This window comes from Lasiosphaeria miniovina (assembly GCF_030549165.1).
Source record: "Lasiosphaeria miniovina strain SMH2392-1A chromosome Unknown B0T26scaffold_9, whole genome shotgun sequence".
Classification (NCBI taxonomy): Eukaryota; Fungi; Ascomycota; class Sordariomycetes; order Sordariales; family Lasiosphaeriaceae; genus Lasiosphaeria; species Lasiosphaeria miniovina.
In genome coordinates, this window is record NW_026848228.1 from 11,767 (window position 1) to 34,593 (window position 22,827).

The 22,827-nt window shown below is 54.2% G+C and overlaps 6 protein-coding genes across 6 annotated transcripts; 4 read left to right on the forward strand and 2 right to left on the reverse strand.

Annotated features, from left to right (window-relative positions):
• Positions 1–168: 168 nt before the first annotated feature.
• Positions 169–1,312, reverse strand: B0T26DRAFT_523377 (uncharacterized protein). The gene has a single exon (XM_060435493.1). It carries the CDS (start codon positions 1,147–1,149, stop codon positions 268–270), a length of 882 nt encoding a protein of 293 aa, XP_060289231.1. The 5' UTR covers positions 1,150–1,312; the 3' UTR covers positions 169–267.
• A 2,030-nt stretch (positions 1,313–3,342) lies between these two features.
• On the forward strand, positions 3,343–4,170 carry B0T26DRAFT_865322 (uncharacterized protein). Its single transcript, XM_060447800.1, has 2 exons — positions 3,343–3,831; positions 3,885–4,170. Exons 1-2 carry the CDS (start codon positions 3,533–3,535, stop codon positions 4,009–4,011), a joined length of 426 nt encoding a protein of 141 aa, XP_060289232.1. The 5' UTR covers positions 3,343–3,532; the 3' UTR covers positions 4,012–4,170.
• An 856-nt stretch (positions 4,171–5,026) lies between these two features.
• B0T26DRAFT_614590 (uncharacterized protein) lies at positions 5,027–5,551 on the forward strand (the record flags this gene model as incomplete). The annotated part of the gene is made up of 1 exon (XM_060435962.1): positions 5,027–5,551. A coding segment is annotated over one exon (525 nt), but the record flags the coding sequence as incomplete, so codon positions are not given.
• Positions 5,552–9,149: 3,598 nt separating this feature from the next.
• Positions 9,150–10,155, forward strand: B0T26DRAFT_681701 (uncharacterized protein; the record flags this gene model as incomplete). The annotated part of the gene is made up of 4 exons (XM_060440675.1): positions 9,150–9,180; positions 9,358–9,539; positions 9,599–9,861; positions 9,996–10,155. The coding sequence occupies 4 exons, from the start codon at positions 9,150–9,152 to the stop codon at positions 10,153–10,155; spliced, it is 636 nt and encodes a 211-aa protein (XP_060289234.1).
• A 3,183-nt stretch (positions 10,156–13,338) lies between these two features.
• On the reverse strand, positions 13,339–13,809 carry B0T26DRAFT_660297 (heterokaryon incompatibility; the record flags this gene model as incomplete). Its single annotated transcript, XM_060439023.1, has 2 exons — positions 13,339–13,683; positions 13,720–13,809. Coding segments are annotated over 2 exons (435 nt in total), but the record flags the coding sequence as incomplete, so codon positions are not given.
• Positions 13,810–14,438: 629 nt separating this feature from the next.
• On the forward strand, positions 14,439–15,967 carry B0T26DRAFT_523423 (uncharacterized protein). Its single transcript, XM_060435494.1, has 3 exons — positions 14,439–15,208; positions 15,282–15,732; positions 15,836–15,967. Exons 1-3 carry the CDS (start codon positions 14,572–14,574, stop codon positions 15,837–15,839), a joined length of 1,092 nt encoding a protein of 363 aa, XP_060289236.1. The 5' UTR covers positions 14,439–14,571; the 3' UTR covers positions 15,840–15,967.
• Positions 15,968–22,827: the final 6,860 nt, after the last annotated feature.

A 22,827-nucleotide genomic window follows, 5' to 3' on the forward strand; every position in this document is an offset into this window, starting at 1 on the left:
GCGCGGGCCACGGAGGCTGCAGCACCACAGTCCCGCACGTTCTTGTCGCCAAAAGTACCCGGGGACCATCCGTTCATCTTTGTTTCCGGGTGGCTTTAGTCAGAGGAAGACTGCTGGTCGAACAGCGAGCTCTGTGCGCTACGCCTCGTAGCCTCGCCTTTCTGGGCGCCACACTTTCGCCTTGGTTGCCTTTCCTCGTTCCTAAATCCAGTCTTCTCATACCATTCTCCGCTTCAACTCTTACTAGCACCAATTGCCAAGCTAGGTCTATCTTCGCCGAAAGACACTCTGGACCTTTTCAGCCAATATTGGCAATGTGCCAGCTCCTACAACTCCCGCGCCAGTCGCTCCGAGACCAAATACCCCGTTCAAAGCCGCGCCGCCCATTGCGGCACTCTGACACCAAGCAAATGCACTACCAGCCGCAACCGATCCGACTGAAGATTGCCAAGCAGCGGCCATAGAACCAGCCAAAGAGCCCGTTGCCGAGAATCCAACAAGGCCGAGGACAGGCACGGTGACAACGGAAGCCGTCAGAGCACATACGCCAACTGCCTGGATCGTGAAGGACACTGGATGCGCCCTGATGTAGCTGCCGGCGCCACCAACAATCCTGTTGTATATCGATTCCGCCTCCGTTTCCTCCAAAACTCCCAAATTCCAACAAAACAATATAGCTGGACAAAGCTGTAAACTTTCGACATCATCAGGAAATTTCCCCTTGCTGAACCGGAGCTGGACTTCGTCGTCGTTCAGCTCCTTGAATGGCTTGTTGCCAGAATTGACCTCGTATAGCAAACTGCCCAGCGCAAACATCTCTGATCGCTTATTTCGCTCTTCCTTCCCAAGTCGAAGAATAGTACCGGGCGGAATGCGGCAGCGAACCGGGTATACCTTGTCGTAGTCACCTTTAGGTGGTTGCATAGCGAGACGCTCCACCGTTCCGTCGAAACTGCAAATGAACATCCAAGGCCGGATACTGTCACCGTTCGACCAAGACAGAAATTCTCTTGCAATTTCCCGGGCCCACATTAGCCGTGTCTCCATCGTCGTGTTAGGACATAACCCTATACAGACTTTAGTCGAAACATCATCACGGGCGAGAGCTCTGTTGACAAAGACACAGCAAGTGATCTCTTCATCTGCCATTGGGTGGTGGTTGGCATTGCCCTATGATTTTGCGGTAGCAGTTTGGATGTTGTGGTCAAACTCTGTGTTCCAACTCCCGATGACGTTGTTGAAGCCCCGCCGGAACATTTGTAAATCCTTTCCACTCGCGCTGTACCCCGCCATGTGACTTCAAACTCTGAAGGACATGCCTAACTGTCCTGCAATCCACGAACAGCAAATCATCCAGCTTCGTTCCTCAAGGGTCTCTTGGGCAAACCGCTTGCGGTTTTGCGTCTCCTGTCAACACCGCCAGACTGTGCCACGATTAGTCAGCTTCACAGTCGCCCCACCTTCCCCCTCCTCCCTCCTCCCTTTCTTCCTCCCCCTCCTCCCTCCTCCCTTTCTTCCTCCCCCTCCTCCTCCGCCTCGTCCGCCTCGTCCGCCTCCTCCTCCGCCTCCTCCCGAAGTGAACAGTCATGTTGTCTATGGAAGAGCTGCGATGGGCTATGGTCTCTGATGTTGATGCTCAATACAAGTCGTTGCATCAGTGTGAAAAGGCGCGAATTACATAAGGGATGCAGCTACGTTGCAGAAAAGAATCAAAAGCCTCAGTTGCGGCCTCGCAGAGACCGTACCGGGGTCCAATATCGTCCAGCTCATTCACCAGTCCGTCATAGGTTTCTTCGTCGACAGAGGTTTAGCAATCTAGCTAGCTGTCCAACATCTGCCCAGACCACGGCCTCCAAGGTCGATGCCGTGGGCATGGCGCATTATCGACTGTCTAGAACCTGTATACGTTATTTGGCCATGGACGAGATCGGTCGATCGACAATCAGCAGCAAAGATGCCTTGACATCCACATTTCCTCTGCTACACTACGCCACAACGTCGTGGATACCACACACTGTGCGAAGCCCTAGCAGTGGTTGGAAACGGCAACTTCCTTTACACCGAGGCAAGTGGCATGTCTTTGCAGGGCACACGGGAAATGAAAACGGCGGAAATGAGGCTGCCTGTTATTGTAACTTTGTCGCGGCTATCCACTTGACTGTCGGAGGCCCCATAGCGGCTGCCCATCGCCGCCATGCTGACTTCGGATGTGCTTGTTCATGGCATCCCCCCTGATCATTCCTTTGCCACGTTCAGCCGAATGTTTGCATCCATGATGCGGGCAGAACACAACTTTAATACTGGATAACGTCTCAGGGTGTTTTGCCTTGACATGGTTATCACAGTCGAGTTTGAATTGGAATGCCATGTTGCAGTCAGGAACAGTGCAATCGTATGGCAGCGTATGGCAGCGTATGCTTCTTTACGTGCACGCTGAAGGGACAATTAACGTAATTTAAAAGGCTATGGCCAGATGGACGGGAAGCACATACTTCAGGTTACGCCTCGCTCGCGTCCCTTCGAATGTCTCGGGACAGTATTGGCATTGCAAGACACCCGCGATGGGAGTAGGTCTTGAAGATGATGCCTGAACAAAGGGAGCGGTGTTCAAATCATCGGCGCCGAAATGGTTTTGTTGATTTGGTAGTAGAGACGGACTGTAAACGGAATTGCTATGTGTGGATGTGATTGAAGCTTGGCCATACACTTCGCCACCCTGCCCAGCAGGTTCAACTGCCCCTGAAAGGGGCCCCCAATCGAACTCCTGCAGAGGACCATCATTTCCGGACGTGACCCAAGAGGGGTCAACGGACTGATAAGGCGCGGACGTTTTAGTGTTAGAATAAGAGTGCTCCTCTAGTCCGGATGAGTCCTGATGGGTCGGGCTAGTAATGAAAGGCTCTTATCGGAGGAATAGGTTTCTTGGCTCAAGGCTGGGAACTGTGACAAAGTGCAGCGTGGAAGATCAACGACCCACGAACAGAACAAACACGAAAAGGAGAAACGGTTGGATGGTGCAAATGAGCGCCGGTTTGCAGCTACCAGAGCCGACCGTGAAGAAGAAAAGGGAAGAGAAGACGAGAGTAGGACAGAAGAGGAATCCTTTCTTCTTATACACTTTGTTCGACTTGAAGGGGGGTCGTTTAGATAAGCCCTCCTTTGATGGTAGTGTTGTCATGGCTGAATCCATTGGCTTCCTTTGGCCGTGTTATGCCACAAAATCTGCGAGTGCTAATGCACCATTCGGTCACAGCACGAGATTGGCTGTGATGGTGTCGGTGTTATGCCACAAAATAACAGCCAATCAGACCAGCTCAGGACCAGCGACGGTAGAAGGGGAATGACGGGGCCTGGAACGGTGGATACTGGAGAAAAGGGCACATAAATTGATGGTGAACGGTTTCAAGAAATTGCCTTTCAGATTTCTCTAAGATCCACAAGCCCAGGACTTTGATCAGTTCTACCCATCTCTACTGTGATCAGTTCTACCCATCTCTACTGTTAACGATCCCCACTTTATACCTGAGTTCAAATGGCCCCAATCTTCTGCTGCTTGGACATTCAGCCTTACCGCCCGAGCCATCTCCTCCATGAAACGAAATTTAAGAGTTTTATGGCATGGGCAACTCTTGCAGCTGATGTCACTCTGGGGGACAGCAAATTTGATCTTCTGGATCTCAAACCGCCGTTCGCAGTCCAACTCGTCCGCCAAGTCAACTACGGCGCCCTGGAGAGCAAGCGATACTTTGTTCCCGTGAATGAACGGGATGATGAGTTCATCGAGATCGCTGAGAGCGACTTGATCGAGGCAAACTTTCAGAAACTAAACTCGTAAGCCTGTACCACCCCCTTGTGTCTGCCTACTTCTGATTTCAATGCAACAGGTACAAGAACTTCAAGTGTGACGAGCACAACAAGTTCTTCGAGGTCAATATATACCAGAAAGACCCCATTAATAAACATCACTGGCGTACCAACCTGGCTCGTCCAGCAAGTTCCATCGACCTCTGAATGGACACATGCCCTGATAGGTAGCCAATTGGGTGCGAAAGGGGACATCTGTGTGAAAATGGCTTGGGGGAGGCGATCGGGTGGGCGATGTTGAAGCCTCCCACGCTTGTAGAAGCAAAGCCCAAGTAATTTGGTCCCTGTTTTGAGTTGTAGTCTTCCGCCCCGATTCCGGGCTCAGTTCTTTGGGCCTTGTTTCGGGTCTGTAGCCTTACAGTACCAGACCACTCTGTTGAGGCCTCCCATGAAATTGCGGTCCTAGAACATGGCCTAGAGGACTGAGCCCAAAACCGGGCCTTTTAGGAATCATCTTGGTTCAACTGTGGCTGATAGATTCTGTGGCTGATCGATTCTGTGGCTGATCGATAAGTAAGGTGAAGGTTGCCCCAAAAGCAGCAGACCTAGAGTTGGATTTTGTAGTGGAAGTTCGCGTTGTATCTAGTCAACGATACGCCGGCCGAGGAACGCTACAGTGCATCCGTGTGAAGGTCGCCCACTTCAAGAGGCTGGCCGCTCCGTGGAGGCAGGCCCCTATTGGGTTGGCCCCTCCATAGAGGCTAGCCCCTTTGTAGAGGCTGGCCCCTGTGTGGAGGCTGGCCCCCTATAGAGGTTGGCCCCTCCGTGGAGGCTGGCCCCATGTAGGGTTGGCCCCTCCGTAGGTTGGCCCTCTGTAGAGGCTGGGCCCATGTAGAGGCTGGCCCCTCCGTAGGTTGGCCCTCCGTAGAGGCTGGCCCCTTTGTAGAGGCTGGCCACTGTGTGGAGGTTGGCCCCCTATAGAGGTTGGCCCCTCCATGGAGTCCGGCCCCATGTAGAGATTGGTCCCTCCGTAGAGGCTGGCCCCTGTGTAGAGGCCTCTAGCGACTCGACGCTACGTATACTTGTCAGATATCGAGGAGGATGGCCAGTCTGAACTCGTATGGGATCTGCATCCTCCTTTTATTTTAAATTCAGTTTACGTGATGAAGATTTGCAATCCTCGTAATGCGAAAACTTTACCCCCTTTGCAAAGTCTCCTGACCTTGGGCCGCCGTCAGCCGTTCTCCTCCAGTCAGACGATATCGCCGACCTCGAAATACCTGGGCTCCCCAAAGGCACGATCCTGATCAAAAGCAAGACGGTTGTAATTCCCGACGCCATGCGAGGCAAGGGTCCCGGGTCGAGAGGCAAGCCAGGATTCCGGTGGGTCACGCACAGAACAGGCCCTCTCTGCACACCAGCCTTTGTCATGACGGATCAGAAGAGCCAGGGAAAGCAGTTCTCTGAAATCCTCCTCAACCTCAAGGGCGTCCACGGCAGCAGCGCGGCGACAAGGCCGAGCTTTATGAGCCTATACGTACAGCTGACGAGGGCGGAGAGGTGGGAGGGGCTATACCTCTTCCGGGAACCAGCGCGGGGCGACTTTATCGAGCCGAGAAATGTGCTGGACAAAGACATGAGGGATGGGGTCCTCAAGCTGGAGATGCTAGGGCAGGAGACGAGAGAGCGCTTTATACGTGATCACAGACATGAGAGCTGGTTCCAGGACTGGGACAACATGCTGGAATGTGTCCTGGCAAATGACGTCACCGAGGGAATAAAAGAAGAGCTATCCCTAATCCAAACAGGCGGTTTATGAGTTTGGGTGAAGCATTAGCATCTGGTGGACCGATTTCAGAAGTTGGAAACAAAAGGAAGGTTGTTGTGGTGGATTCTGATCCAGAGGAGGAGGTTGCTTCGGATGGAGAAATCGCTTCAGTTATTGAGGTTGGAGTATCACCTGAATCCCCTCAGCTTACTACCAGGTCGGGTCGGATGGTAAGAAAACGTCGGTACTAATATATAGGTCAATTCTCTACAGAATGATGTTTTTTTTATGTCATAGATTCAAAATTGGTTGAATGCCATTGAATTGAAGAGGGGTGATTTTGTATGGGGCGCGGGCAGTTTTGCTGTCCGAAAGGGTGGGGTGTCCGAAAGGGTGGTGGGGCATGGTATATCGAAATATCTCAGTTCTGAGAGAAAAAGGGCGCCATCCTATCTATGTGCGGGACAACGTTTGTATCAACCCTTTACGCGAAGATGCTAAAGAACTTGAGCATCAGCTGCTCGTTAACGGGTGCTATATGCCTAACACCCTGGTTAAAGAAACCCTATAGCTTAGTGCCGTCGCCATTAATCATCTGCGTGTACTGGGTCGAGGGAATACCGGTGACGTTGTAGGTGAGCGGCACATCTAAGACGTTACTCCACTAATTAAGGGCCCTATAGCCGCACTGCGGGCGCACAAGAGTATCGGTAAGACCATGGTAGATTTGTATGTACGGGTGGCGGCTGGTATATCCAGGGTACGCAACTGAATGGACGGAACGGCACTCTAACGAAGATTTATGACCACCCACAGACAGCTGAATCCTGGAGCACAATCGCGTCCTTCGCGAGAGATGCTGTCCACGGCGGCCGCAGTCGCCAAAGGACCAGGTTTCGGGGACTGGTGGTCGGTCCGAGCCACTGCGGCTCCACCGCAGGATGTCAGAGCCCATGCTCCTGGTATTGCCTTCATCGAAACGTTAACGTGTGTGATAAGCGAGATGAACAGACAAGCGAGTTGAACACTTTTGACGCGACGCGCCTCCTCTCTACAAAACACCAAATTCCTCAACAAACTCAAATGTCTCTTCCTTCATACGAAGCTAGGGTGAATTTGGCCCTCAGGGCTATTCAAAACGACCCAAAACTCAGTATTCGAGCTGCAGCAACAACATATCAAGTCACGGTAAATACTATACGCAACCGACGCGACGGCAAACCTGCACGACGTGATACTCCAGCCAATTCGCGTAAGCTTACGGATTTGGAAGAGAAAACGATTGTTCAGTACATCATTGAGCTATGTGCGCGCGCATTTCATCCCCGGCTTTCGTACGTAGAAGATATGGCCAATCGATTGCTACGCGAACGCGACGCGCCCTCTGTCGGTACACGCTGGGCTCACAACTTCGTCAAGCGCCAGCCAGAACTTCGGACGCGTTTTACGCGTAAATACGACTACCAGAGGGCCAAATGCGAAGATCCAAAAGTTATTCGCGAGTGGTTTGCGCTTGTGCACAACACGAAGGCCAAGTACGGTATCCTTGACGAAGATTTGTACAATTTCGACGAGACCGGCTTTATGATGGGCATTATCATCCCCGCTATGGTAGTTACTACCTCTGATGGCCGTGGCAGGGCTAAGCAAGCCCAGCCTGGTAATCGAGAGTGGGCTACAGTCATCCAAGGAGTGAATGCTCTAGGCTGGACTATCCCACCATTCATTATCTTAGCTGGGCAATATCACCTTGCTAACTGGTATCAAGAGTGCAACCTTCCGGGTACCTGGCGTATCGCAACAACCGACAATGGCTAGACTACTAATGAGAAAGGCATGGATTGGATTCGGCACTTCGATTTCCACACAGCATCTCGTACGAAGGGAATATACCGACTGTTAATTCTCGACGGCCACGATAGCCACCACTCCGAAGAATTCGAGACTTACTGCCGGGAGCACAACATCATCACACTCTGTATGCCTCCGCACTCTTCACACCTACTTCAGCCATTGGATGTTGGTTGCTTTGGGCCGTTGAAGAAGGCGTACGGCTGTCAGATTGAGCAGCTGATGCGGATGAACATCACACATATTAGCAAGCTGGAGTTTCTTTGTGGGTTTAGAGAGGCGTTTTTTGCTTCGGTTACGGAAAGGAATATCCAGGGGGGGTTTGCTGGAGCCGGCCTTGTGCCGTACGATCCAGAGAGGGTGATATCCAAGCTGGATGTGCGTATTCGGACTCCAACACCCCCAGCTACAAGCCCAACTACATCGCTACCTTGGGTCTCCCAAACGCCACAAAACCCGAGAGAGGCTGCCTCACAGTCAGCGTTCATCAAAACTCGAATTTCCAACCATCAGGGCAGCTCTCCAACACCAATGCTGACTGCTGTGGATCGATTAGCTAAAGGTACGATGGCTATGATGCACGAGGTGGCTCTTTTGCGTACAGAGGTCTCAGCACTTCGGAAGGCCAATGAGGGGCTTAGTAAGCGACGGAGAGCCAAGAAAACACGTGTTCGGCTTGGAGGATCACTTACTGTACAAGAGGCACAGGATCTACTGGATCAGAAGGCTGTGGGTGGGCAGTTGGTCCAGGAAACACGACAAAATGGTGGTGGTGCAGGGGGGTCTCGTACGAAGATTCGATGCTGTGGCGTATGCGGCAAGCCTGCCATAATGCACGTACGTGCAAGGAGGCTGCAGAATCGTCTGATTCATCTGTTTCCGATTCAGTTATTGTTATTTCCTAGTGTTGTGGTTGTGTAATTGAGGGTAGTTGTGGTGAGGTTGTGGAAATTGTTCAACTCGCTTGTCTGTTCATCTCGCTTATCACACACGTTAGTGCCTACTCATGGAATCAAATGTTTTTATTACCAAAGCTGACGGCGAGGGCATTGCCTGTAGAATTTGTGTGGTATTTCCGATCATAGCTCGTCCCAACTGATGATGCCTGTCGCCAAGAGACCCCACACACATGCCTGTTGGCACCTAGATACTTAGTACTAGATGGTATAGTATTCGTCCCGGACCGCAGTCAATTTCGAGGTCCCATGTCGATGGGTACATCGGTGATTCCACGTCCTATGCTCTGGATTCTGCGCGTTCTGGTGCTCGAATTACCCCAAAGAAAGACAAGGTATCCTAGATTCGACGCTTCGATTCTGCCGAGGCCTCCCACAGATTCTGAATAAGAGGAGGACCCGGAACAAGGCCCAAAGGCAGTGGAATACGACACTAGGGAGTAGTCCAAAACAAGGCTGCGGGATTGCGCGACAGGGATGTTAGGCGGGCAGCGTTCAGCGCATTTGTAGGGCCGAGCCTCAGCAAGTGGCGCAGTAGCTAGCAGGCTAATGTGACGGCGTTTAGCACCACACCTTCCAAAAGGATGCCAGAATTACAAGCCGTCAGGCTGCAATTCTATAGTGGGTTATAGTATGGTCACGCACCCGTAGGGCCTCAGCGCCTACCGCCGTGCCGTGACAGAGCCTATAAGGAGGGTAGCGTAAAAAGTAGCTGATAGCGGGGAAAGTGCTTCTACTGCAAGCAGAAGATGACTAACTAGAATACCACAATGAAGGCCATGTACGGTGGCCGCACCGCTGGTATTTTCGGGTACTCGCATCTCAGGCGGATTTGCCGGTGGCCAGGCTGAGTATGTGCGCGTGCCCCTCGGCGATGCCAACCTGCTTGAGATCCCCGACGACGTCCCGGACGAGAAGGGTACAGTACCCCGCTCCCCTCTTTCCACTCTTCCAACGTCTTGCTAACCTGCTTCTCAGCCCTCTACCTCTCCGACGTCCTTCCGACTACCTACAACGCCGTTAAAGACGCGGCCGTCTACCCTGGCGATACCGTCGCTATCTTCGGCGCTGGCCCCATCGGTCAGATGGCAGGGTCCTACGCCCTCAACGAAGGCGCCTCCAAAATCATTTTCGTCGACACCGAGCCCCGCCTGTCCTTCGTCTCGTCTTGCTTCCCACCGGCCAGAGGGGCAAGCTTCACCTAGTCGATTTCAAGTAGCTCAGCTTCGACGCCACCAGCAAGGAGACTGTCGTGAGCAAGCTCAAGGAGCTGACGGGTGCACGCGGACCCGACGTCGCTATCGAGTGTGCAGCAGGCGAGTATGCCAAGGGCTGGATGCACTGGTTGGAGATGTCGCTCGGTGCCGAGACGGACACGAGTGAGATTCTGAATGAGATGGTTGAGGACGTGAGGAACTATAGAAGGTGTGGCATTACGGGGGTTTATGTCGGCTATGTGAGCTCCCTTGATACGACAGTGAGGTGTGTGCGTGAAACTGACAGGAACAGACAAATTACTTTAACGTCAGCAGTCTGATGCAGCGCGGTATCAGGCTTATTAGAAACGGCCAAGCCCCCGTGCACAAATACTAGAAGGAGCTACTACAGATGATCAGGACGGGCGAGCTCAATCCGATGCAGATGGTGTCGCACCGCGTGCATATTGAATATTTGGATAAGGTGTACTACAAATTTGACACCAAGGACAATTCCATGCAGAAGGTCTTTGTTCAGATCAAGTTCTCGTTCCCGAGAGCCAGGAGAGTCCCGAGTTGACGACTTATTAATGAAGGAGTGGCGGAAAGGGTGGTTTCTGTGAGTTAGGCTTTCCCTAATAAGTTGCTGCAAGCCGCTAAAAAGTTATGTTTTGAAGTACTTGACAAATTCCCAAGCGATGTCTAATCATACCATAAAGACTGAGTTATATTGCGGCAAAACATAAACCGCAATGTGAGGCGAAGTGGCAAGACCTTTTAAAGATATTCGACCGACCGGTCCGCTCCCCGACTGACGCGCAGATCCGACCGACACATGCCCGTTAGTGACCAGATGAACCTCAACCCCTGGCGATTCGACTTGACATTGTGAAAGAGGATGGGGTGTGTCGCTCACGGATCATTTGAATGGCCCCAGGCACCGTCTAGGAGATAGCACAATGATGTTGGACCACTCTTTCTACTTGTGATGCTTGTTCTGGGCGGAAGCTCGTCTTTAAATTCCGACATAGGCCACCCACGCCTGCATTTTCCTCAATCAGCAACTTGTCGACAACACGCAAATGAAATACAGTGAAATAAATCCTAGACCATGTTAGCCTCGCTTATCTCTAGTATAGTTCTAACAGAGGCGACCAAACAGTAGGGATGTTATGCCATGCCCGTTTAATTACCACCACACTTGGGTCTGTAAATGTAGGAGTTGCTGGCACACGAAACAGTCTGTTGTGAGTGACCCGACAATATACTTAACCCTGGGGAGGTAATTAAAGCGAGGCCAGGGCGGTTTGCGTCTTGACAGCTAGCCACAAAGGTTTCCAAGCATGCCATTGGAGTAATATCATTAACTTTTCTACTCTAATTGCGGTCTGGAATGGGATGTGATAAATGTATGCCACGCACATGCCAGTCAGGCAGACACAGGCCACTTACGTCTTTGACAGTCAAGCCACAAAGGTTCCCTGAGCATGTTTTTGCCAGTTTATCGAAAGCATGAAGGCATTTTGGCCCTCAAAAAACTTTTTCAGGGCCACGCACATATCAAGCAGACACAGGCCATCGTCGCAAAGCATGAGAATGTTTGCGTCTTGCGACCGCCAGCCACCATGGTTTCTCCGCTTAATAGACTACCTACCCGACAGACCGAGCCCGGCGACACGCCGCTTTATCCCCGAGCTCTTGTATATAGAGAGCAAGGATGCAGCCTTTTTGGGAACAGAGGAGACTACCATCGCTATCTAGATACACAACAGCCCCCTCGCAGTCTAGCATACACAACAGGCCCCTCGCTATCCAGACACACAACGACCCCCTCGCTGTTCAGACACACAACGGCCCCCTCGCAATCCAGCATACACAACAGCTCCCCCTTGGCCACCGTCAATATGGACAGGGACAAGGACTGTCCCAGCGATGTAACCAGTTCAGTCAGATCAGGCCGGACCCCAAAGCTGATTTGAATGCTAGATTTAGAGCCGATCTACTGATTAACTGATATATCTGCAGATATCTGCCCAGCCCAGGCCCAACCGGACCCCGATGAAGCTATTCCTAAACCCTCGACGACCTGACCCTCACGAGGCCTCGATATTCCCGATCCTGTATGCCCCCTCGCCGATCCAATACTTCAGCAGCTGCAGCATCTCGATCTTCAGGTCCTAGAGGTGATGCCGTTGACTCGTAATCGTTAGCTTCGCGACGCTAAAGACCCTCTCGCAGTCAGCCGACATGGCCGGGATGGCCAGGATATCCAGGGCTATAGGCGGCTCAGACGAGGGAATTCAGCCCTCCGGTCTACCCACCACTTCACGGGATCATCGACCTGCTCGATGCGGAGCCTGTAATACCGTTGAAGCTCGCTTTCCTCGTCATCCAGGCCTTGCGGTCGGGGCTTCCGGCTCTTGAACCACTACTCGAATTGATTGGGTTCTTTCTACGGGCCTTGCTGCTGCTGGGGCCTTGGCGATGGCGACGGAAAGCAGGAGCCCGAGGCAAGAGCTAATCGTATGTACAAGCCCGCTAGGTAAACTGTTCTGGACTTAGTCTAGGTTTCTTGCCTTGTTCACAACTTGCACCGTCAAGTCAGAACAAACTCGCGTCCCTGCTCTACCCCTTCGTCAAATGCGTCGACAACAGCCGACCACATCAAGCCATGAACATAGCAGTCCCCAAGAATCGTAAAAGTCCTCGAAGCGCCTCCATCGTCGTCAAGATTACGCCGCAGCACATGCGGCACCACGGCGCCTTGGAACACGCACACGACGTCGCCGACCTGGCACGTCTCGGGCACGAGCCCCACCCGGCCCCCCAGGGTCCGGACGAACTTGCGCCGGTTGCACGCCTCGAGCACGTACGCAGAGTAAGTATCGGCCAGCCTGGTCTCCTCGGCCGACCGCTGCGCATTGGCCGCCGCGCCCCGCGCAAAGTAGCTCCGGTACCCGCGCTCGGCCTCGGCAGTCGTCAGGGCCGCGCCCTCGAAGCCGTGCCGGTCGGCGATCAGCGTCCGCCAGTGCACCGATTCGGCTGTGTCCGTGTCCGTTCCGCCTGCTTCTTCCCCCTTCGCTACCGCTAGGGACTCGCGGTAGTACTTGGCAATGTGGAGCCACCGCCGGTCCGGCTCGCGGATCGCGAACCCGGGAAACGCCGCGTGGGAGACGGCGGTTATGGTATCGGCCACGAATCCCCGGACGTGCAAAAGGCGGTCGTCGTCGTCCGAGATGCGGACTGAGTCGGGGCAGGTGGAGGGTTTGCGCCGTTCGCGCAGCACGGGCAGCTGCCGCTGGGCCTCGCAGCCGTTCCAGCGCGCGAGGTCGGGGCACCACGAGGGCAGGCCGCCGCGGCCGTCGCGCTCGAACGGGAGGCTGAGTAGCTGCAGTTTTGTGTCTCTTTGCAGGATCTGGCGGCAGGCGTCGATGTAGACGTCACGCAGCGGTCTGTCGTAGTCGATCACGATGCCGTCGCAGACGGACTGGTGGGCCAGGCCGAGAACGCCGTACACGCGGTCGTGGGCGCGGGTGCTCGCCTTGTACATGCTGGTGTTCAGCAGGTAGGCCAGGGCGATCGTCTTGGGGGGCGTCTGCCGCAGGTAGTGCTGGTACTCGCGGATCCAACTGACGTGATGGAAGCGCCAGCGCCACCGTTGCTGGAGGTCGTCCCGGCGGTCGGCAGGGAGGTCGTCCCGGTCGCGGCGGTCGTCCTGGTCGCGGAGCACGGGCGTTTGGCCGTAGACTGTCACCAGCCGCTCGACGTCGTCCCAGGCGAGCACGTGGGCGCCGTAGTGGACCGTCAGCTCCCGAGCGAGGACCGCCTCCTGCAGCGTCCAGATTCGCTTGTACCAGTCCTTGCGCACAATGTCGGAGAAGACGGTCCAGATAGTGTCGCTGGCCGGAGGGAGACCTTCCGTCCCGCGCGGATCGAATCTCGGGCCGGCGTTTTTAGCAAGACCCGACACGGTGTCCGCAACGTCAAGCAGGCGGCGGCTCGTGCCCAAGTTGCGTGCGACGTCCGTCTCGCCGAGATGGTGCGCCGGTTCGCCCAGCCACACCAAGACGCGCTGGGCCTTTTTGTAAATGTCTGCCATCTGGGCCACCTGTACGCCGTTGTCGGCCTTGTTATCTTGGGCCACCTGTGGGTTCTCTTCGTTCTTATCAATCTGGCGGATGCAGATGCGGTCCGTCCACAGAATCCGCTCCTGGCCGGGGGGGGCATGCGACATGATGCGCAACAGAGCCGCGTGAAGATTGGGCCACAGATCGAAGTCGTGGCTGTGCCCTTCGCAGTCTACTTGAAGCTTGAACACCTTCCCCTCGTCGCCCCAAACGTAGGATAGTGCCTCGTACTCCGGTGTATCCTTCGACAAGCTGTGCGTCTTGAGAGAAGCCACCAGCCGCCCCTCGCCGAGCAGCCGCACTCTTAGTAGACGAAACTCGCCAGACACTGTAACCGACATGGAGCATGGCTTCTTAGGCTCGTTAGGCATGGGCCCTCCTCCTGTAGCCGTTTCCATAGCTGCGACCTCTTCTGGCATTTTCGTCCTTGGGATACGGAAAAGAGACGTAAAAAGTCTTTTTCTTGGATGCACTTCGAATGTTGTAGACGCAGTAAAGTCGGTTATCAGCGAAAGATGGTGTGTTGAGAGCGTCCAGGAGGTCGTGGGTGCCTCATGTCTGGAGATGAGTAATCTGCCCGTAATCTGCCTCCACGTTCCATTCGATTCGACCTGCTGACCCAAGGCACACGTAGAAATTTCCGAAAATGGGCTGTTCAGAGCTTGATTGGGTCAAGATTTTAATAGTGTGATGCACTCTCGACGCATCAGAGCGGCCCATGCTCCTTCAGCCGCACGAGGCTCTGAAAAAAGAAGCTCCGCGTCTTGTCCCCTCTCTGTCCATGAGAGATGGATTTATTTTGGTCATCTTGGCACAGATCCTAACCTTTCTTCTTTTCGAGAGAGCGGTAGTGTCAAGACTTGGACACCATGAGGAGACTGCTAAGAGACGCCTTTCGAGGCTTGACTGAGGATGACAACAATCGCCGAGCCCCGGCGCAGGCCAGTCAAGCTGGTCCTTTTCACGGAGGCCCTATCCCTCCTCCTCAGGGCTCGCAGGGCCAGGGAATGTGGCCGCCGCCCCCCGGAATGTGTCCGCCTCCAGCCCTTGGGACCGCAACGAGCCATCATCTTCCGCCTTCCGGGACGTCCGTATACGGATCACCGCCGCCAGCGCACGGAATCGGCGTTCCGCAACCCCTCACTGTTCCATATCAGCCTCGCCCGAGTCTGGCTGGATTCGCCAACCCCCAGCACCATCACCATGGCCAAATGGCCGGCATACCGGCCCCCGCCGGCATGGAGTATTGGTATTCGCAGGTGGCCATGCCTCCGCGGGGACAGCAGCCAGCCATGATCTCTCCTCCAGCCGTGTTGCCTCAGTCGAGTGTAGCGCCACAACAAACCATGACGCGGGGACCATTGCCCAATATTCCCACTGCAGGCACGGGCAATACTTCCAGCAGTCAGGGAGCACATTCCTCCGTTCTCACGCTGCCAGTTCGACCCGCCGCTCCGGAGACACCAGGCCAGCTTCACTGTCGCTGGTGCCAGAAATGCAAACGAGGTACCTATCTATCCTGCCTGGCGTGAGTCAACAATGTCAGAAGAGTGAGCTGACCTCGCTAAATACTCGACAGGGCTGGCATATTGCACTCTTAGCTTCATCTGCACGACGTGCCGGGCCTGGCTCTGCCCAGGCTGCAGCGAGGTGCATCGACGGACACACAACAAAGAGTATGTGCGCGCTGAGCTGCGGCAATGGGGGGCCGCGCCGCCGCCGTCCTTTTCCAATGCCGAGGCCATTTGCGTTGTCTGCCCCGGATCCAAGGAGGTGCGGGCCCGGATGCAATGCAAATACTGCTCTTACGCCTTGTGCCTGTCGTGTTGCAGCAACTCTGTCGCCCTCACCATGTTCCTCGGCCCCGCTCACAGCTTGCGGCACATGTCCCTGGGGAAGAAGGCTGTGGACATCGAACTGCTCGTTGTGTATCCGGAGAGCTGGTTTGTGACGGAGAAGCGTAGGTCCCAGGCATATCACTGCCAGGAACGCCCGACGGCCATTATGCATTGCTATAGGTGCCATCTTCTGTACGTTCGTTCAATTCTTTGTTTGCGCTGTTCTCTTGATGCATGCAAATCTTACCGTAATTGATCTAGTCTGCTAACTACCGCTGTGTGTCTAAGCATTGAGATAGGACAGCACGTGCAATGGTGTCGCGGCTGCTTCTCCGACTGGGGTATCAATCAGTGGCTTTGCGGAACGTGCTTCGAAGAGGAACTACACCGAGGCCAACAGCAGAAGCTTGAGCAGCAGCCGGGCCTGACACCCGAAAACCAACAGGAAGCCCCTAAAGAGAAGCATAAGCATGATTTCGTCAAAGTTCTAATCGTGGACGCTTCCAATGAGCCCGATACGAGGAAAGAAGCCATGTACTGTCGAACATGTGAACTATGTACGTATCCCGTCTACTCCTTCCCCCCCCCGGGCCGTTCCTTTTGCGTGATCCATATCACTCCGAGCATAGCTGACAGCCGCCATGTAGGGCTCGCCACCGAGAAAGATCGGAATACGCATTTCCATGCCCACGTAAACACCAACACGGACATCTTCAAGAGGCAGGCGTACTTGGAGTGGAGAATCAGTCCCAGAATGTTGAAAGATCGGCTGTTGCTTCACAAGAAGTGCAGCAGGGAGGACATCTTCCAGACCTCGGCTGGACAACCTGGCCTCGTCCCCAAATAATCGTAGCTGCGAAGATTGACGCGGGGATAAGTGGCCCAGGAAGAAAGGGGGTTGTTTATATACAACTAAAAAGAGATTTGCCCTGTTGTAATCTAGTGTTCTTTTTCTTTCTTTACCAACCTCCTTATATGAGGTGGCCGGCCTGCCCCCTCAGATCTAAGGAAGGAGATGCCCTTTTCTCTCTTTCCTAGCTTTTTGGAAGGAATTCACTCTTTTTCATTATGACCTAGGCCTCCCGAGCCTACGTACAACCCTGTGCCTTAACTGAGATTAGTTTTGGATACGGCAACTATAGCCGGGACATCCCTAGGATTCGGCTCGGCTCAGGGTGATGCTTGGTACGCCACAGCTCATGCTTTGATCCCAAGCCTAAATCGGAATTGGCTAAAAAATGTTATCGGGGGTGACTATAGAGTGCCCTCCGATCGTCTTGTCTGGTCATTACGTCTTCTGCTCGCGCTGCTGCGTAACATGCTCTAGTCTTGGTGGCCCGAATGGTTCATGCCTCCCAAGATTGTGCTCAAGAGGCAGAAGAAAGGCTGGGACGGGGAGTTCGACAACGAAAGAGCCATTTATCGACGGCTCGGCCCGCTACAGGGAACAGTCATCCTCATCAACTACGGCGAAGCGGATTGCCCCGCTACTGAGTCAACAGGAACGCGCCAGGAATTGGTCTATATGAGTATACTACTAGTATTATTGTTATTATTATTCTTACACCGTTATGCCCTTGGGCATGCCGGTCCTTCTACCGCTAAATACATAGGAATATACTACTAGTAGGTTAGAAAGGGAACATATTAAGCGCATACTGCTAGAGTCACTTCAGGCCTTAACGAATCTAAGGGTCGTATACGACGATATAAGATAAGTTAAGCAGCGGCCAGCGGGCTTAATCATCCTCGCTCCGCGGCGGCAGCGGCTACATTTTCTTAGTTCGTCTCCTTACTAGCTGCCGCCACCATCCGCGGTTCTCCCCTTCCCCGGCTCAGCAGCGCACAATAAGCAACCAGGTGATACGAAAGCTGCAGCGCCAACGCGACATCTTCTTTAGCCTTGTAGGCGATCTGCCTATATAGGCCTGGTTCTCGTCCATCGCACTAGTCCTGCAAATATGTCATCGACCCCACCAATTTTGAAGGCCGCCAAGCTCGTCGCCGCTTCTCTGTGTTTGCTCCAGCCTAAGGCCACTTAGCCAGGTTGGAATCCTCAATAGGAGAGGACTCACTCTTCCTTATCGAGTTGGGCTTATCTGTGTAACAGTCCCACCCGCTGCCTCGCGGCTCACTGCCCCCGGATCCTTTCCCGCCGACTAGCAGCTCCAGATCATGTAAATTTAAGTCGCTAAAAGGTCGTTGTCGCCAAGGCTTGCCGGGCGGCTGTCACGCTGAGACTCGCCTAGTCAAGGTCTAGCCAACAATACTAGCAACATAGTAGCCATTCTCTCGATTACCACAACCCCGCTCCAGCTCTAGCATTCCGCATTTTAGAGCGGGATCCTATCATCTCGGCGTAATAAGGCGAGACGGTCGCGCAATCAGTCAAGTAAAGAGAGGAGGGTGAGGAAGACGGGTTGTACTCTAACTATCATCATCTCGCCAGGCTATAACGGACGTAAGGGCTCTCACGGGGCTACGAGCTTTGATTCGGCCGCTTGTGGCGGATGAGGGCGCCGGGAGAGTAAGAGTTTGGCGTCGAGGTACAGGTGGTAGATATATTCAGGCGAAGGAGGGTTTCGAGCTCTTGGGCCGGAAGGTTGTGGGTCCCTAGTCGAGAAGTCGAGTGCAGACAATCTATTTGTTATAGGAACATACTCGGGAGGTCCATCTCCAACACTACTCTCCGAGAAGCCGGTTACGAGGACTTAGATGCTGGGGAACTGGTGGCCCCTTTCCTGGTTCTCGTCCCTGTGGCAAGTGTCGATCCTCAACGGCTACGGGCTGCGTAACGTGGTTCCGCAGTTGTAGTCACTTGCTAAATCCTGCCCGGATCAGCGATGGCTGCCATCGCGTAGCCCGAGGGCATGGAGGGGGGCGAACGGCGGGGGAAGCGCTGGAGCATAATCGATAAGCTAATATTGGTCGGCGATTAGCTTGCGTGGGTGCGCTTCGAGCGTATCGGCGTCAGTGTTGAAGACTAAAACTGGGCGTAAAGGCGTGGTGCGGTGCAACAAAGCTCGTTGGTTGGTTCGCTATAGCTTCTGCACTGATTGGGTCGCTCTAGGGATAAAGACAGGTGCGCGAGGGGGAGTGCTAAAGGCACTTGTTTCCGCAAAAAATGCGAAGAAGGGGGCGACCGCCTGTCGGCGGATAACTGCGCCATGCCAAGATCAGCCATCAAGCTGGTGGCAGCGTGGCCGGCCAGGCTCACAGCTTCGAAGGCACCGGGTAAGATGTGTAGTCAACATTATAAAGGCAGAGGAGCCTTGACCCGCTCGTGTGGAGTTGACCGTTAGCATTTGAGTAGCCGCTGCTGTGCGCTGAAAGCGCACTGCTTTACACAAGCGCGCTGCCCTAGATTACGACTACGCTTATTCACAGCCCCATCGAGACGAGATCCGGTTCTCGTCCTTTGCGCCAAGTTTTGGTCCCGAAGAGCTGCGAGGCAGGCGCCGCATCTTGTCGCGACTCCTTGAAGTACAGAAATGCAGGGGCGAACCCCGCACCACGCCATCAAGACCCAGCAGGGCGCGATCCTGAATCTGCCCCAACGTGGTGCGGCGCGCCCCAGACCAGGCATGCCTTCTTGCAAAGGCAACTTGGTGCGGTTTGGTCGATCAAGTCTCCACTGATGTTTCGCAAAGCGGGGTCTTAGTAGTATAGGGTAGACAGAAGAGAATTCCAGAGTGAAAGCGGGGGATAGCTGTCTGGGAAGGTGCAATCGGTGTGAAAAATCTGGGGGCGACGGTGGGGTGCAGAAGCTGCCTTCCAAAGCCAAACCTGCGTAGTAGGGTAGTCGTTTGTGGAGCGTACTGAGACCTAGATTGCAGAAACTGCCAGCCGCTGCGTGCGTTGCTCAGTTTTGGTGGCCGGGCTGAAAGCTCTTCACAAAGCTGAATTGTAGGTTTTTGCACTGCAAGCATTGCCCAAAACGGAAGACGCAGCAGCGCCAATCCATCACACCAGCGATCAAAATCTCTACGAGTAGCGATCTGTAGCAGATAACCTTGCGGTCTCATGTGCGCGATTGCAGCTGGGTTATCTGTCACCGCCCATTTCTGCCGTAGCTTTGGCTCCATTCCAGTATTCGATCCTGCCCGGAAGCAAGCCTCCGCAGGGAATTCCGTCGTCCCGAACCGCGCGTCGCATGGCCAGGATCGAGCGGCTCCGCACCTTTAGCTAACCAATCTCGAATTTCTGCTGGTTACATGGTCGTAGGAGGATGATTGTTGAGGTGAAAGTTGTGGGTTGGCCAGGGCATGTCGGCTCGCTCGAGGGCTGAACCAAGTCTTCGAGCTCGTGCACGCTGAGTCTATTTTGCTCTGGGTCGTCGTGGATGGTGTCAATGCCTCCCGACCCGAAACACATTCGGATCGAGCACAGAAAGTACCTAAATTCGGCGCAAAAGCAGATAGTTGAACTTGGGAAGACCAAAGGATATCATTATTTGGCTGCCTCAAGTTTTTATCTAGCTCTCAAGAGAACATTGGAGTGCTGTTGGTTACAAGGGCGGCAATTCGACCTTCTAATCATCCTCTTGCGCTTCATCTCGTCTCCAGAATGTCGGGACCGGGGTTCTCAGGCAAGCCTGGCTCTTCTGGCATGAATCCTAGAATGACCTCGAATATTTCCGTGGCTCGACTTCACCGCAGTCCCTGGCCGAGGAGTCGGACGCTTAACAATCCACAGCACGCCAGTCGCGCCTCCAACAGGCCTTTAGCAAATAATTCCCAACCACCATCGCGACCAACAGTATCCAGCGCAGGCGACACGTTCAATTCAACAAAATAACGAGGACGCCGTAAACGGCGCAGACTCAGCAATTGCAGGCGCTGCGGGCACTGCAATTGCGATCCGGAAAGTTATGTGTAGAGTTGAACGTTGGCATTGAGTGGCTGCTGCTGTTCACTGTTGTACTCGATCCTTCCCCGGCCTCACGCTGCCAAGGCAGACGTCTCGCTATCCGAAGTGTGACCTCACACCCCAAATGCTTGGAACCGACACCCAAGAACGGCCCGGTTCGCATGCCCAGCGGCCCGAGCCTTTTCAAGCTGCGCACCCCACACTACAGGCCCCACATTCACTCAATGGGAGAACCTCTGAGCCTCTCTCTCCCTACCAAACTAACTTCTCGCAAACAACAAACCACTGACTCAGAACCCACGAACAACTTGGGTCGCATTTCTTATTCTCGCCGTATCGACGGATCACACTGCTCGGCAACGGAGTGACATTTTCCCTGGCAGACCGAGTCTCTAGAGCTCAGCATCTTTGCGCCTAACAATGTCGCAAGCCCTCGACTTTGCCAAGACCACGTTCAGATAATTATGTAACGACTAGCCCGAGATTCTCAACCTTGAGATCGACTTCACAGGCGAGCGGGGACGGCTAGATGGCCGGGATTAAAAATTTTGGCATTGGCTCAAATCCGCTTACCTTTCAGTATGTTCATACTCTTCCTTCGAGGTATGCATCGCAGCTCTGACCCTTCAAGTGCCGTCAGAGACAGGCACTTCTGAGGGCGATGGTCTGGCCTGGATCGTAAGGGTGTGTGCTTGCAAGAACTTCAGGATTGGGTTGGCTGCCCGCATAACGTCGAGCTCCGAGGTAGGGGGGAATTGGGCGCCTAGCGTAGCGGTTGAGAAGCTAGACTCATTGTGGTGATCTGTCCACCGACCTCACCGCGGCTACAGGCCTACCCAAGCAAGCCCCCGCCGGCCGTCCAGAACACGGGTTCTAGACGAAGTCACATCAGATCGAATGGGACGCTGAGCAACCCCTTGATTACCTTGCCCAGCTTTCGCCGCGTTCAGCTACGCATCCGTCGCGCCCTGCCGCCTCTCTTTGAGTGTAATCGTGCCGCCGTGCAGCGGCACCGTGACGGTGACCATGCTCGTTGAGAAGGCAGTATTTGCCGCTTGGCTGAAAGACTCAGGTCAGTGGCAATGACGATTAACCGGCTGGAATATGCAAGAGTGAGGGGAGACATCTGAAGCCAACTTAGCGACAACTCTCCTACCTAAACCACTAGCCCTTCCTCCCCGCCGAGATTTAAGCCGTAATCGATAGCGCCCCCTCGGCGCCCAGGATACAATGGCTTCTACAACTGCCGAGACCACTCCATCCCACTACATCGCAACAAACGACTCGGGCCACGCAGTTACCCTACAACAAACCAAGGAAACCTACGACAAGTTAGCAGACCAACACACCTCCTTGATCCAGGAACCGGGCAAGGCCCAGCAGCTTGCAGCAGACTAGAGCGCCACCACGGGGACCAACATACAAATCACCAAACTCAGCAAGCAAATCGACTAATCTCGACAAAGATTCGATGGATTCCAACTCAGCAGACTAGCCTTCGAGTTCATAAAGAAGAGCAGGACGAGGACGAACATACAGTCACCCCCAAGCGCTTATGCCTTTATATAGCACGAGCGTTGGATCGAGTCCTCCACAACATTAGCGACCGCGACGGGTAGGCTTAGTGATACACCTTGAAGCCTTCTCTACGGCAGACTCCAGTTCTCTCGCAAAATCGTTAAATTACCCCGCGCTGCCTGTAACCCCACTTCCACTCTGCGCAGAATAGATTTTTCCCTAGCTTTCATTAGAGACCAATTTCGCCCTTCGCGCCTAGTTTCGTACCGCCATAGCTCGCATCACCAGCCCTGGCCCAACAACGTGCACCTCCGCCGTCCAACTCGCCCGCATCGCCCACTTAACCACTAACCCGTCCTTTGTGCGGCCGCTCGATCCCACGCACGCCGCGTACTCGTCTCCCACATCACCTCGCTCAAATCCATCATCTCGTCGGCCTCCTTCTCCACGTCGTCTTCCTCCGTTCTTCCCGGCCTCCTGCGCCAACAGACCTCGACCCTGATGCACCTCATGCGCACACTTGATGCTAGGCACGGCCTCATGGCACGGGTTCCTCGAATTCGTCGCCGCCCAGGGCGTAGACGGTCCTGTGCGCGGCACAGCGCGGCAAGTACACCCCCAGGCGGTGCGCTAGCGACGCACGCGGCGCACCTAGACATTTGGCTACAACAATGAAGAGGCCGAATGCTGTCGTTGAGCGGGACATACTCGGACTGACTGGCGAAAGATCAGGCCATCGCTGTTCGTCTCCATGCTAGCTGCCGCCACCATCCGCAGTTCTCCCCTTCCCCGGCTTAGCAGCGCACAATGAAGCGACTGGGTGATACGAAAGCTGCAGCGCCAACGCGACGTCTTATTTAACCTTGTGGGCGATCCAGACCGGCGACGGTCTGAGACACT